At 43.3% G+C, this 16,674-nt stretch overlaps 2 protein-coding genes across 2 annotated transcripts in view; both read right to left on the bottom strand.

Moving 5' to 3' along the window:
- The window catches only part of LOC109707772, a 6,991-nt gene extending 4,871 nt beyond the window's left edge, over positions 1-2,120 (bottom strand). Inside the window, exon 1 of the mRNA XM_020229305.1 lies at positions 7-2,120. Within this exon, the coding sequence (XP_020084894.1) occupies positions 7-2,058 (2,052 nt within the window). The 5' untranslated portion in view covers positions 2,059-2,120. The remainder of the gene's footprint in view (positions 1-6) is intronic.
- Positions 3,184-16,674, bottom strand: part of LOC109707771 (uncharacterized mitochondrial protein AtMg00810-like) — a 32,267-nt gene continuing 18,776 nt past the window's right edge. Inside the window, exon 3 of the mRNA XM_020229304.1 lies at positions 3,184-3,749. Within this exon, the coding sequence (XP_020084893.1) occupies positions 3,184-3,749 (566 nt within the window). The remainder of the gene's footprint in view (positions 3,750-16,674) is intronic.

Below are 16,674 nucleotides of genomic sequence, written 5' to 3'. Positions count from 1 at the left end.
CATAACCTGTTGTAAATGCTCCAAATGCTCCCTTTTGGTCTGACTATATATTAAGATATCATCAAAATAAACAACCACGAATAACCCCAAAAAAGGTTTAAGTACCTCGGTCATAACTCGCATAAAAGTGCTAGGTGCATTAGAGAGCCCAAATGGCATTACAAGCCATTCGTATAGTCCATCAGGAGTCTTGAAAGCAGTCTTCCACTCGTCCCCACCTCGCATTCGAATTTGATGGTACCCACTCCTCAAATCTATCTTTGAAAACACCGTTGAACCAACTAACATATCTAACATTTCATCAAGTCGAGGTATTGGGAACCTATATTTTATCGTAATCCTATTAATTGCACGGCTATCAATACACATTCTCCACGAACCATCCTTTTTGGGTGTAAGGAGAGCCGGAACAGCGCAAGGACTCTTGCTCTCTCGGATTATTCCTTTGGCTATGAGGCTTTCAACCTGTCTTTTCATTTCAGCTCGTTGTGCAGGTGGCATTCGGTAAGCAGGTAGATTTGGCAGACTAGCACCAGGTATTAAGTCAATCGCATGCTGAATACTCCTCAGCGGAGGTAAACCAGGTGGAAAATCATCCCCGACCAGCTCTTTGTACTTCTCCAATAGCTGCTGAATTTCAATAGGATAGTCTTCGAACATCACAACTATGTCTCTTTTCTCATTTCTACCAATCAAAGCATAAACAACACCCGACTTAACACATTCCTCTTCGAATTCTGGGCCAGCCACAAGGCCAACTACTTTACACTTCTTAGGGGAAGCATCGATTTCTTCCCTCAGAGGATGTAAAGTGAAAGTTTTGGTTCCTTCTTTGTATGAGTATGTATTAGGCCTAGTGTAATGAGTCATATCCTTATCATACAACCAAGGTCTTCCTAATAAGATATGGCAAGCATCCATAGGCACGACATCACACCATACTTCATCACTAATATTATGCCCCATTGTAAAATTTACAAGGCAACGAGTATTAATCGGTACCTCATTTCCTTTGTGAAACCATGTAACTTTATACGGATGAGGGTGTTTCTCTGTTGGTAGCTTCAATTTTTCCACAGCTTCTTTAGAAATGATGTTTTCGCTGCTTCCACCATCAAGGATCACGTTACAAACCTTTCCACCACAAAGAACTCGTGTGTGAAAGATGTTATGACGCCGCCAATCATCTTCCTCAGCCCTGGGAGTGATCATGACACGCTGCGTAACCAGAGATTCCCCTTCAATAGGATAAACATCTACATGCTCCTCGGCGTCTTCATAGTGATCATATATTGGCCCCAAATCCTCTTCGTCGTCATCATCAAACTCAGTAAAGTTAACCCTCCGTTTAGGACAATTATATGATCCGTGGCCATAATCACCACAAGCATAGCATCGACCCCGCATTTGATTCTCAGCCCCCTTGTGACTTCTATTAGGACTGTTTGGAGTACCAAATCTGACTATTCCTTTTCCTTTTTCATCTTTAAGCGCTCTACTAGTGTCCTTTCGTGGTGTTTGGTTAGCATTGATAGCGCCTCGATTAGTTCGTAGGCTGGTTGGATCACTCTGAGCAGCAGGAACGACATTTGTAGCTCTTTGTAGGGTAATCCCTGAGCGACCAACCATAGGTTTTCTCCCCCCATAGCGTAGAACTCTCTTCTCAGCCATTAAGGCATATTGTCGAGCATCTTCAAGACTAAATAAACGAGCAACCCCTATCTCATCCCTAATGGCCTGGTTCAAACCTGAGAGGTAACGAGAAGTTAACTGCTCGTTACTCTCACTTAAACCAACCCGAATAGAGAGATTATTAAACTCAGATGTATACTCATCTACTGACATACTTCGTTGCTTAAGAGAGTGAAACTTTTCATATAACTCCATTGCATAATCAGCAGGCAAAAACTGTTTGTGCAGTTTTGTTTTCATATGCTCCCAAGTACTAATTTTCTGTTTACCTTGACGACTCCGCTGCTCCTTAATTCTTTTCCACCATTGTAGTGCAGCTCCTTTCAACTTAAGCTTTACGAACAAGACCTTCCTTTCTTCAACCATGGGTTTCCATTCGAAATAGGTCTCTAGACTTGCTTCCCAATCCAAGTAGTCTTCAGCATGCATTTGGCCAAAGAAATCAGCCACCTCAATTTTAATGCCTGCGCCATTGAGGTCTAATGCACGCACTAATCTGTCTTCTAATCCAATTCCAAGGTCTTGCTCTTCTCTAAAACCATGTCCATGAAAGGGATTGATGTCTTCTCTAAAATCAGTATGTTCTTCATCCTTAAGGCTACCTTCCGGAGTGCCAAAAGGGTCACGGTCGCCGTCGAGAGCTTCCCTTCGACCGGCCGCATTTTCTCGTCGCTGGAGAGTTCGAACTACCTGCGACAGGTCTTCAATCGTGCGCCTCAACCCCACAATCTCAGCAAGTTGTGCCTGCTGTCCTCTCCCACCACGGCCTCCCCTACAATGAGCTGCCATGGAATAAGCTCAAGCTAACTAAAAGAGGATTAACTCAAGCTCTGATACCACTATTGATGTAGGAGAGCTAGTGCACAGTCACAATGCTTAAAACAGAGTGAGTAAGTGAAGCAAAAACAGCAAGGAAGAAGAGGGATTCAAGCTTCTAGGGTTTAGTGACCCCAAATAGAGCTTTATGATTTATCTAAAAAAAAGGTTATCTTCAGGGACTCCTCCTTACAACTCTTAGAAGATTGATTTTAAACATAGAAGGCACTTGGGCTGCCCTAATATGAATAAAAAGACGATAATACCCTTAATGACTCATATGACTCAACTAAAGTAATACATAACTATCAAGACTCATAAACACAGTAAGGAAATACTATAATACGCAATCAAATTAAAACCCAAATTAAATCTTCAACGTGCTTGATTAATCTTCTTAAGCTTCCTAAATGCTCCTACATCAGATACCTTTAGCAGTCCTTTGCTTACTTTATCGCGAACGAAGTGGTAGCTTATAGCTATATGTTTCATCTTGGAGTGAAAGACTGGATTAGCACATACATATGTTGCACCAATATTGTCACAGTAAATGGTCGAACTTCGGGATAGGGAGACACCTAGCTCATGCAGAAGTAATTGGATCCAAGCCAACTCAGATGCCGTGTCCGCAATGGCACGCTATTCAGGCTCAATGGAAGAGCGGGCGATAGATCGCTACTTTCGTGAGCTCCAAGAAATAGGATTAGTGCCACGGAATACAATGTACGCAGAGGTGGATGTACGATCATCTTTATCACCAACCCAGTCAGCATCAGAGAAAGCATGTAGTAGTAAATTAGAGTGGCACTTTAAGTGCAGTCCATGATAGATAGTGACTTTGAGATATCGAAGAATGCATTTGACTGCAATCCAATGAAGTGCCGACGGTTGATGCATGAATTGAGATAATTTGTTTACGGTAAAAGCTATGTCGGGCCTTGTGATGGACAGATATTGGAGAGCACCAACAACTTTCTGATACTCAGTAGCATTTGTTGGAGGAAAGCCATCATGACGAGATAGCGAGCTACAAGTCGACAATGGAGTAGCAACATCTTTAGCACCAAGCATTTTAGTTCTATCAAGGATATCTCTTATGTATTTATGTTGCGTGAGAAATAAGCCTTGCGTTGTTGGTATAACTTCAACCCCTAGAAAGTAATGAAGATCACCAAGATCTTTAAGAGAAAACCTGCCAGAAAGAGCTTGAACAAAGCGATGTAGAAATGATTTATCATTTCCTGTAAGTATTAGGTCATCAACATATACAAGAAAGTATGCCACTATCCCATCATGTCGATAGATGAAAAGTGAACAACCAGATTTTGATTGAGTGAACCCATATACAGTGATGAAACTGCTAAGTGTGTGATACCAAAGCTTCAGGGGCTTGTTTGAGACCATAAATTGCTTTCTTAAGTCGACAGATATGAGTAGGTAAGGAGTGATCAACAAATCCCGGCGGTTGTTGCATATAAACAACTTCAGTAAGAGATCTATGTAAGAAGGCATTGTTCACATCCAGCTAATGAAGAGACCATCCTTGAGTTAAAGCAAGGCAAAGAATAGTTCGTATGGTGGTAGGTTTAACGACCGGGCTAAACGTCTCATGATAGCTTAGGCCAAGTCTCTGATGGAAGCCTTTGGCGACGAGTCGTGCTTTATAGCGTGCAACACTACCATCGGGATGCCTTTTGATACGAAATACCCATTTTCAACCAACAACATTGTAATGAGGTTGAGAAGCAACCAACTCCCAAGTGCCATTCTAAAGAAGGGCAGTAAATTCTTCAGACATAGCAGTTCGCCAGTTTGGATCTAGGATAGCTTGAGATACACAGGTTGGTTCCATGATGGTGGGAACGGGGTGCGTCGAAATAGAATAGAGCTGTTTAGGCTTAAAAATATTATTTTGAGATCTAGTGGTCATAGGATGCGTGCGTTGAGAGACGAGGTGACTGGGTTGTGTCAGTGAAATTGTATTTGATGATGAGTCTGCACGTGGGCTTTGAGGCGACGAGCATGAGCTACCTTGTTGTGGGTGTTGGTCATGCAAAGTGTGCACAGGAGACTGATGAGAGGATCCTCTATTGGTTGGAATTTGAGTTCTAGGAGATGAGTGTGCATGCAATGGAGTAGAGTCAACCAGATGTACTTTAGACGTTGCAGTAGAGGATTTAGAAATAAGAAAGTAAGACGGACCGAGATTATCTTGATTAGGCACAGACCACATAGAAGTGTTAGACTAAACTTGGGATGTCACGCCCCAACCGCACGGCCCAAAAACGGTACCAATTTGGTCCATTTCGAGGGCGGCGGGCGTGATGCCGAACGGACAGAGTCTCCCCTGTCCGCCCAAGGCTAACCAACCGGATTGTGTACAACAAGTCCCCAGGAATACAACTTGAAATTCGATACACAAATACAAAACAACGATAATCGGAGGCAACGAAACAGAGCTATTATCAAACAAGAGCAAGCCGATAGAACGTTAAACGTGTTATACAAGTAATCAAAAGAGAGAAACTTAACTTATTTGAGAAGTTAACTCTTTCGATTATCATTAAATTTAATCCGTTTAATACAACTTAGCATTCTTTTCCCAAAAGTAATACTCATAATGCTACTTCCAGAAAATTCATCCTATAGAAACAATCTACTCTCAAAATGTTAAAAGCAGGTGGAGTCGTGTGGAAAACTAATGCCAGTTAGTAAAATGAAAGTTTTGAGGATGCCAAGGACCTAATTCTAGATTGTATCTATTCACCTAGGAAGCGACGGTGGTGAATAGGGGATGAACGGCCAAAAAACATAAATCTCGATTGAATATAAATAAATGCTGGAAAATAAAAGCACACGGATTTCGTGGAAAACCTCCAACTCTGAGAAAAACGGTACCACGGGACCAACCCTTGCGCGAAAAAAATAATTCACTAAGAGAAAGATTACCAAGTGTGAATGGATGACTCCAAGGACTACCCTCTCTTACCTTCTATGAATCTTCGGCGCTACCCTCCGGTTTCCACACCTCACGTCGAAATCCACGAGCTCCACTTTCGATATCCACCAAAAGCTCAATCACGCCGAGAATCCACGGACGCCACTCGAATCACCTGAGCCCACGAGTCCGAATATCCACAGACCGCCTTCGTTCACGCCGAATCCACGACGCCGTTTATGAAGAGCATCATGATTATGTGATCCTTCGCTGTTAGAATATCGTAGGAAGAAAACTGGAAAGGGAATAGAACTCAAGCGAAGCGGATATCAAATCGACATTATAGGAGAATGGCAAAACGATATCTCGATTTGGATCTAAAGTTTTGATATAAAGAGGCTAATTATGTAGAAAATAGTTTAGCAATGAAATCCAAGCTCTAGGTTTCTCACAGTGTATTCTTATTGATGCTAATCAGTTAGAGAAACCCTATCGCCTTATTTATTAGACTTTTAGAATCCAAAAGGGAAAATAGGAACATTTAGAAAAGTTTCTTTCCAAAATCAGCACCTTGTTGTACCGGAACAAAGAAATGCTGGTCCAGATTACAAGCTTGACGAAATTTTTGGATCGCGAAGCTTCTGTCCCTGGACAGACTGCTTTCGGTTTTGGTTCCGGAAAGGGTGCTAGTATGTACCGGAAGCCACTACAACAAACTAGGTTATAGGACACGCTTCTCTGGACACTTTAGTTTAATGTGTCCATTATGTTATGTTTTTATTTTAAAAGCAATGATTACTAAAGCCCAAAAAAAATGTTCACCTTGCTTGTCCCATCCCACCCAACCCCACTCAGCCCAATTACCCAAAACAAAGTTGAATAAGTTATTAACAAAACCTAGCAAGGCCCTGCTCTCTTCGACTAGAAAGCCCAGCCCAAATACAAAAAAAATCTGATTTGTAAGGTCCAACTCACCTTGCTTGGTCCGTGCTCCACTCAAAAAAAAAAAAAAAACCTCCGTTACCTGACCTAAAGCACCCAAAAAAATGGAAAAAAAAAAGAAAAGAAACCCATTAACCCACCTTGCTCCTCTCCAACCCTCTTTCCCACATCATCTCCTCCATTTCACCTCCCTCACGATCTCCCATGGCGAGCTCTAGGTGCTACCTCACTGTGTCTCTTATGGCGATTTCTCTAATCTCATGTCGATCCCTTCTCCTTCCGCAAGAGATTTTCGCGTAGCTCGATTATCACCACCACCGCCGCAACGCCGTCCTCAAGTTTTGTCCTCTCCTCGTCATCAACTTTGGAGAAGCTCAAGTGCTCAGATTGTGCGCACGATCAACTTCTAATCCCAATCTAGGGTTTTTGTTCTTAAGATCTTACAGTGGAAGAGCACTTAATTTGGTATGTGATTATATTTTTCAGATTAATTCCTTCTGATTCTGATCCATAGTTTCTACCAACTGTAGTATTTTGTTATCAAATTTAGTTGTACTCTACAGGCTATCATTAATAATCAGTTTAATTCTGAACGATTGATCTGTTGATTTCCTAACAATGCAAAACAAAAGCAAATGTACTATCTAGTTGCCTACAATGGTAGCTTAGAGGGAGTTGGATTATTAGAATGTATAGATTTGATGTAGGAAATTCACACTGTAAGGCAATGTGGCTTGCTCATGAAACAATTTAGGGATTTGCATTTCATTTTCCAGCTACCTGCTAGATAAGCCTCGTATCAAACCCATAACTAAAGATCTAGAGTGTGAGAAAAATCGCCTCGAGTTTGGAAGCTACACATCTAGTGCGGGAAATTCATGATGCTATCATTATCCTTTTGTCTTGATCAACAATTAATCCTTTTTTCCCTTTTTCTTTGCAAGGACATATTTGGCTCTATAGTGATATGATTATCTAAATGTGCTCAACAATTCTGCTTTCATATCTGAGGAAATGAAAGTGAGACTTAGACTACGATTCAAACTTTGCAGGTAGAAAATAACCAATCCCTGNAGTACCGTAGAGCTAAGAAACGTGTTCTTTCGCGATCTCTTTCATCGCTTTAAATCCTCGGGCCGATCCAAACCCTAGAGCACTCAAAACGGCAATATCTCCGCGCTCACTCGTCGGATCGACGAACCGTCTTCGCCTACGCGTTTAGGAGCATAGCAATTAGGTTTTTGACCCATCAAAATAGATCAATCCCTCATATTTTCAAAAATTCCAAAATCAAGCCCTAGGTTTAGCACCCATGGGAAACAATGGTTTCTAGCTTCATTGTGAGCTAAATCCATATCCTCTAAGCTCATTAGGTTTCATTTGAACCATTATAACCAAACAAAAATCATCCAAACTCTAAAAATTCCAAGTTAGGGTTGAGGCTTACCTCTAGGGTTTGCTCCAAAGCAAGCCCTAGCTTGAAAATGTGGAGGGAGAGAGGTTCGTTTCCTTCTCCTTGATCTTCTCCTCCTTTTCCTTCTTCCTTTCTCCTTCTTTCTCTCCTTCTTTCTTCTTCTCCTTCTTTTCTTCTTCTCACGGTTAGAGAGAGAGAGAGAGCTAAATGAGAGGGAGTGAGAGAGTGAGAGAGTGGGGGAGAGTGGCTGAGAGAGAGGGGTTTAAGTCCTCAATTGTAACAAAACCCAAAAACCCCCTCTAATTTTCCAATATCTCCAAAGTCACCCTGCTGTTTCGGGCTCCTTGTATCGGTACACGGGTTCTTGTACCGGTATAAGGTCTGGCAGACAGCCAAAATCGAGAGCAAACCCGAGAGCTCAGGTCTCGATTTCGTCGGGTTTGTACCGGTATAAGCCCCTTGTACCGGTACAGCACCTGGAGCCCTCAAACCCGAGAGCTACGCAGCCTGGCTGCGATGGCTGTACCGGTACAGCCATCATGCTTGTACCGGTACACCAACAGCAGAATGCTGTTTTTAGCTTCGTTTTGGCTCTACTTCGCGCCGATCGATGCCAACACCATTCCAACAACTTTGGTACTCAGTTTTGCTCTTCCAAACTTGTTGGAATGCCGAATGGAACTTGTCCAAACCTTTCAATCGCCCACTTTGGCCCTTTTGGCCAAAGTTAACTAATATCGTCGAATTTCGATATCTCACATGGGAGGATAAGGAGGCATGAGGAAATATAGACTCATCAAAGACGACATGTCGAGAAACATAAATCTTATTTGTACTAGGATCGAAGCACCTGTAAGCACTTTGATTAGGTGAATAACCAAGGAAAATGCAAGGCTTGGAACGTGTGTTAATGTAACACACTGGACTTTTGCAAATTGTAAGGTTCGAGTGTAAGAAAGTGAATTCTCGAAATCCGAGAGTTATACTTCGTCCAAGATCGACTAATTGTCGAGCGAGTAGGCTTCGGAGAAGCTAGAGATGTCCAAAACACAAAAAGTGCTTTGGAGTCAAGTCCGCGAGAGCAAAAGATGCAAAAATATGCATTTGGCAGATTTTGCTCTCGTGGACTGGTCCCTGGCAGGGAAAGACCGGCCCCTGTAGCTGACGTTGCGGAAGACAGCCGATGCAACCGGTCCCCTGGCCAGAGGGACCGGTTCCCGTAAGCGCAACCAACCAAAAGGCTCTCGGGGACCGGTCCCTCATCGGGAGGACCAGTCTCCCAGGGACCGGTCTCTCGGGCAGGGACCGGTTCCCGTATGCGCGAATTTTGGAAGGTCCTCAGGGACCGGTCCTTCATCGGGAGGACCGGTCCCTCTGTGCGAAATCTACCCAGGCAGAGTAACTTGAGAGGAGCGAAGTTGAGGGGCTTAGCTGCATTTGTTACAATAGATGGAGGGTATTAGAGAAAAAAACTCCCTCTCTTTCTCTCATCTACTCCCTAACACCCCTCACTCTCATCTCTCTCTCCCTCAGCTCTTCCTCTCTCTCTCAAGGAAGAGAAGAAAGAAAAGAGAAGAAGAAGAAGGAAGAGAGCAAGCTAGAGAAGGCTTGGAGCATCTTCCTCTTCCTCTCCTCTCCATTGGAGCTAACCTAGAGGTAAGCTCTTGAACCCTAATGATAGAACTTAGGGATTTTGGGTTTTTGGCTTGTGAGATGAGGTCAAATGGACCGCTAGCACCATTAATGGTGGAATAGAGCTAGAAGTTAGAGTTCTATAGTGCAAATTGCAAGATGTGAACCCTAGCCAAATGGGGGTTTTTGATAAATGATGTGTAAGGTATCGAACTTCTGAAATTATGAAGTTACGGTGGGATGTAGTATACCGAAATTTAATATAAAATTAAGTGTAAATAAAAATAGTGTGAGATACTATTTTTATTGGACTTAAGGGTGTAAGGTATAAGTTGGAAATGACCTATACTGAAATCGGAGCGAAAACAAAAGATTTAGAATTTTCTGTGAAAAGCGGGGCTGATAAATTAGCAGAAAATGCACAGTGTCGGAAAATTATGAAAACTGGAGAGTATGTCAGAATTATTTTTATGAGGCCAGATTTAAAGTTTCATATCATTCTGACACCCGGAAGGTGGAGAATAAAATCGAACTGCTATCTGCTAAAGATTACAGTTCGGTAGAGCTTTGGGTGACCAAAAATGGTTGAAACTGAAAAGTTAAGATATATTTCTTCTCAGTAAGTTAAACCAAGCCTGACTGTCAAGTTTGAGCACAAACGGACATTCAGAAGGGCCCTGACTGTTCCGAACTGCTAAATTGAGCTGGAGATGTAATTTCTAATAGGTGAGAGGGGTTTTTGTGCCATTGTTACAGCACCTATTAGAGGAGGTGGCTTGGCTGAATGCATCATACGCACACACACATTCTTTCCTTCTCCCTCACACTTGCAACCAAAGAGAAAGATCTCTCTCTCTCTCTCTAGCAATTTCTCCACTAATTCGAGGAATTGGAGATGGATTTGGAGAAGAAAAAGGTTGCTTGGAGGTGAAGTCTTCATCCTCTTCATCACTTGGCTTGGGGAAAAGCTTGTGTTTGAGGTAAGCTTCATGAACCTCTAATGGTGAATTGCTAAGGAATGATTCGTATGCCCTAGAAATGGATTTAGTGAAACTCCTAGATGCTAAATAGATGATTGATGCTGGAATTTAAAGATCAAATGATGAATTCTTGCATAGTTACATCTTAGGGCATTAAAAGAGGGGTTTTGTTGCATTTTGGGACTTAGAACTCATGCTCGGCTTAGATGATTATAAATGTCATTAAGTGGCACTAGATTCGAGGGATGTAAGGTATATATTATGTCACGCCCCGAGCCCGCCTCTTTGGTCGGATTCGGGCACGCCAACAGACCGCCGAACGGACAGGGTTTTTCCTGTACCGCGGACAGAGTCTCCCCTGTACGTTCAAGGCGTCGCAATCAATACAATGTACGAAGTTCCAACCAGGAACACATTTCAACCAAAGATTGCATAAGGAAGTATCAAAACATAAATCTACTTGCTATTACAAGCATTCATCTCACANTCAAAACATAAATCTACTTGCTATTACAAGCATTCATCTCACATATTACATTTTACATTACAAATTGCATTCGTTTACATTCAACTTCCAAATACTATCCAATTATTATAAATTTACTACAAGTTTGATACATCTTGTTCTTTCATTTTTCTCTACCCCTAGGCTATGCCGACTTGGGATACCACTATCTCTGGTCTCGGTGGTAGGGCGCTATCTATGGAGTTACGCCCTTGCCTCGCGCCGCCGCGCCGCTCACATGTGAACCTGTAACACCCCGAAACAACGTGGGGTGAGAACTAACTCCATAGTTCCCAGTGGGTACGGCCACCCAAGGGAAGAGCTCGACCATCAGGTCAAAGGAGGCAAACAACATGTTAGTCCAATAGATAGATATGAAATCATAAATCATGCAACTAACATTACCATGCTTTTGCCTCACAACATGCAATATGCAAATTATGCAACTCATATAGTAGATTAATTGCTTCTACACTTTATTCTTATCCATTCTTTACTTTTACTCATTCTTTACTTTACTAGCTATTCTTTAGCATTAACCCTTCTTTATTCTTTATTACTTGTCATTCTTTAGCATTAGCCTTTTCTTATTCTTGATTCTTCATTCTTTATTCTTTACGCTTTACTAAGGGTACTCACACCTTAGTAATATTATACACATTAGCCTTTCTTTCCTAAGGTTACTTTACCTTAGCCAACTTTGCCATCCGACTCGGTCTTGAGTCAATCAACTGCGGATAGTCCGCGCTCTGTCCGGCTCGAGGTGAAGGAACTCTCACATACACCTCAGCCTTCAATCACAAACCACATCGCCCAACGGGTCGCCCAGAGCTGCGTACACCCGTGGTCAGGGATCCCCCGGTGGGAGAGGAACATGCCGCATACACCCGCAGCCGAGATCCCCGATAGGGAGAGGAACATGCCACATGCACCCTAGCGCTCATTGTTCTTGCTCATTAACAAGCCTCGAAGTTCTTCCGGTGGGAGAGGAACACGCCACATGCACCCGCGGCCAAGAACTATCGAGCTTGTATGCTGCACTAGCAGCCGCTGCACTAGCAGCAGGGATTCCGGAATCCACTTTACATTACTCAAGGGTTGGTCTCACCCTATGTTATCGACCTATCTAGGTCCAAGCCTTTACTCAACCTAAGTTAATACATTAGGTTCAATGTCATTATCTTCTTAGCCTAGGTTCATTGACACTAGGTCCAACATTCTTTATCACCTAAGTTCATTTGACTCTAGGTTCTATATCATTACATTTACAACCTAGGTTTATTTGACTCTAGGTTCAATGCCACTCATATTCTTGTTTTCCTAGTTGTCCACACCTAGGAATTATACTTGACATGCCACTCGTGAATAACCTATGTTCATCGACACTAGGTTCATTATTACTTTTGTTTAACCTATGTCCTTGACACTAGGTTCAATGCCACTCGATCTATAGGTGCATTTATGTCAACTTACACATATCCTTTACTTAGCATTCTTATCTTATCATTATGCATGCTTTCTACTTTATGTCATTTTAACATATTCTCACAATATGGATCATACATTTAGCTCATATGTTTACTTAACATACATCTCAACATGCCTTTAACATTTTACTCATGCTTCATCAAACATTTCTATAACATGTCACAAGCATTAGCTTAGTGTTCTTACATTATGTCAATATGCATACTTTTAGCATTTCCTATTATGACAACATGCATTTCTCAACATACATCTTATATGATCATTACTTGGCACATATTACATGCATTACTTAACATCTATCACATGCATTCATTCCTTAGCATCTTTATCATGGCATTGTATACATTTATTAGCATCATTATGGTGCATTCTTACTTAACATTCTTATTATGCATTCTTACTTAACATTCTTATCATGCATCAATAGTGAAACACACTACACTTTGGCATGAAGGCGACCTAGTCGCTTCGGTAAGCACAACCCACCTTTTAACGCTTTCCGATTGCTTGTCGTCACTTGCAATCGGCCTCCCGCGGCACCCGTGACCCGGTTTGGCCCAAACTCTTGCGCGACCACCCGAACGGCCACCAATCCGCGATCCGTCTGTTCGGGAGTTTATTCCCCGACACCACGATGCTCCCGATCCATTTTCATGATTTTTGGAGGCTTATCCCGCGTGCTGCGGCTATCTGTACCAAAACAGATTGTTTCGTCAATAACTTCGCGTACGCTCGTCGGATTGTCGAACCGAGCGCACCAACGCGTTCGTTATACCCCCAATTAGGTTTGTATAGGGTCAATTGAGATCAAAACCCCTCACAAGCAAAAGCCCTCTTTTTGGAGCCCTAGATGCAATTATAGCAAAATACTCCAATTCATCTCATGAATCAAGCATAAACCATCTATTTAGCATCAATGGGTTCCACTAAATCCATTCTTAGAGCATATAATCATAGCCATGAAGATCTACCATTAGAGCTTCAAGAAACTTACCTCATCTAAGCTTCAAACTCAAGGAAGAAGATGAAGAGGATGAAGCTCCATCTCCTTGTCTCCTTCTCCACCAATCTCTCCTCCTTTTGATCCACTTCTAGAGAGAGGGAGAGAGCATTCTAGAGAGAGGGAGGAGTTCCTCTCTCAAACATTATGTGTGTGTGTGTAGTGTAAAAGAGGGAAAAAGAAAGAGCCCCATACATTAGCCAACTTCCCCCAATTTACACTACACCAAAACAGGGTTTTAGCGGCATTTATTTTTTAAATTAGCGGCAATTATAATTGCCGCTAAATGATTCAGTGGCAATTACGATAATCGCCGCTATTGGTAGGGTCGCTAAAAGCTTTAGCGGCATTTATTTCGGCGGTTGGTAAAATTTCAAATAAATGCCGCTAAATATATACAATAACAACTATTATAAATGCCGCTAAATAGTATGCAATAACAACTATTATAAATGCCGCTAAATACTATACAATAACAACTATTATAAATGCCGCTAAATAGTATGCAATAACAACTATTATAAATGTCGCTAAATACTATACAATAACAACTATTATAAATNGAAGAAGACGACGATGGCTGCTGCGGCGGCGGCGGCGGCGGCGGCGCTACCCGTATAGGCTGGAGGGTAGGGCTAGGGCCGGGATTAGGGTTAGGGTTTTCGCGGGGCGGGGAATCGACGGAAGAGTCCTCTTCCTCTCCCACGTCGCGAGAGGCGGTCTCGTCGTCATCGGGGGGGTGGGGATCAGGCGATGGGGGCGACGGAGAGGGCTCCTGGAATTCGATTAGGGTTTGGGGATCTTCGAGAGGAGGAGGAGGAGGAGGAGGGGGAGGAGGAGAGAAGGAAGAGGTGGGATTAGGGTTAGAATTAGGGTTAGGGTTTGGTGGCGGGACGGGGAGAGTCGCCATGGGAGGGGCCAACGAGGAGGAGGACGAAAGAGATGTTGGAAAGGGCGTTAGGTTAGGGCTGAGGTTAGGTTAGGATTATATTTAATGTAAAAATATTAGTCGCTAAAATTATATCTTGTAAAATAATTGCCGCTAAAAGTATAATAAAATAAAAATAATAGTGGCCGTTTCATAATCGCCGCTAAATAATTGCCGCTAAAATTCAGTTTTGTTGTAGTGTTACAACATTGCCATCAGCCCAAACTGGGCATTTTCGGGGTTCTGGGACCGGTCCTTGCGGTGAGAGACTGGTCCCCGAAAGGCCAGAATTCCAGACTTAGCCAATTTTTCAGCATTTTCAGCCTTTATCCTTTTTTACTCCGTTTTCGCTCGTTTTCGCTCGTTTGACCTCCGTTTTTTTTCAAATCGAACCGAGACTCTCCAAACATGTTTTCAAGCATGTTTTCATCATCTTTTCATCCACGCTAATGCCGGATTTAGTCCATGGTCCAACATAGCCTTTCGGGTCCCGTTTTCGCGCCGTATGCGCACCGAAGCACCCGAATGCTCCCGAACTTCACCGGAATGATTCCAATGGCTTTCTAAGCTAACATACATCGTAACTTCATGAATTAGAAGTTCGGTATATTACATTCTCCACCTCTTAAAAAGAGTTTCGTCCGAGAAACTCAAACGACACCTCAATTCAGCTCCTCGAGTAATTGAGGGCACTAATGCACTTTTACACTTCGGAAGGGCTCTACACTCTTTGGAACTATCCAAGAAAACTACTACGGAGCTCATAATACCAAACGCATCCAACTTTGCAACGTACATCTCACAAAGTGCATTACGGTCTCCGTCACTCTATGTGGTAGCGCAAGTCGAAACTCGACGACTCTACGCGCTCCAACTCCACTTGCCACTTGACAAGCAAGAACTCTTCTTTGCATTTACTTCCCCTTCAGGGAATGCATTTCAAATCAATCACCGACATTGCCTAAAAGCAATATCACCGGTGCATCGCTTCATCATAAGTGCTCTTATTCCGCACTAAACTTTAACTTTGACGTGAGATGGCCCACCTCGGCGCATCCCAATTCCAGTTCTCAAATTCCACGTGGCTTGCCATAAGCTCAAGGTCTCTCCAAGAGCACTTCATTTTTCGATACCATATGCCACGGTCAACATCACATCACTTTCGCAACAACTCACACGAACACTTCGTTTGTGAATTGAAGTCAAACTCCTCGATAAGGCTACTCGCCAAATCACTTTCCTCAATTTTCATTGGTGGACCGAGGGCCACCAATACTACGTAGGCCTATAGCCTAAACCTGTCTTAATATACGCGTAGCGCCTCTCGCTCGCAAGCGTAGACCCAATCATCACTGGGGCGAAATTCTCACTTGGGAATTCGCACACACTCCAACCAGGAGCAACTAAAATCCCAAACCATTACAAATCCTTGGGTTGGGTCATAATCGTACTCTCGGTATTCTCTCAATCGCATTACACGCTCTATCGAGCAATGCGTGTCACTACCGGCTCCTATGCACCTAGTGCGAGCCACTAGCCCCACGAGTGATTCATGGCACACTTCACACTGGGCAACGCCCAAGTGCTACTGCCAACAAACTCACTCGGCGGATCCATATTCGCACTCCACGAGTACCTGTACTCGAGCGTTGTACGCTACTATAGCGTGCTACAATAAGCCTTGGTTTTGGGCAATCTTGCCCCTGCGCAATGCAACCGGTCTCACCCAGAGGGACCGGTCTCTCGGGGACCGGTCTCTCCCGCAGGGACCGGTTCCCGAGAGCCTGTTTTCTGGGACTTAGCCAATTTTTCTCCTCTGCTGGGTTTCTCACGCGTTCGGGGACTGGTCTCTACAGCAGGGATACCGGTACACGGGTGTGTGTACCGATACACCACCCACGAAAAGCCAAACCCGAGCCTCGGGTTTGCTGGGAAATGGTCTGTGTACCGGTACACCACCACGTACCGGTACAGCCATCGATCACGTACCGGTACAGCAAGCGAACCCGTACCGGTACGCAGCCCGCTGAAGGCAACCCGAGAGCTAACCAAAAATCCAACTTTTTGGATTTTGGTACACCGTTTCAAACCACAATTCTCGGGACTCGAACCATGGGTCGGAACACTGTCTACGACCCTTCAGAAAGTCTGAGATGGCTCGTCACACAGATCAAACACTCGAATCTCGCAATTTGCAAAGGTCCAGTGCGTCACACGAACTTTAGTCAAATTGACCGAAGTGCAAGGTTGCTATGCTTCGGAAAGACCGAAGGCGTTAGAATGAGTAAAAGTGCATTGTGGGAGGTTTTCGAGAGCTTAAGAATCAAAATCTGCAAACT

This window comes from Ananas comosus, linkage group 3 (genome assembly GCF_001540865.1).
Source record: "Ananas comosus cultivar F153 linkage group 3, ASM154086v1, whole genome shotgun sequence".
NCBI classification, from domain to species: domain Eukaryota; kingdom Viridiplantae; phylum Streptophyta; class Magnoliopsida; order Poales; family Bromeliaceae; genus Ananas; species Ananas comosus.
The sequence above is the reverse complement of the archived record's forward strand: the minus strand, read 5'-3'. Positions and strand labels throughout refer to the sequence as shown.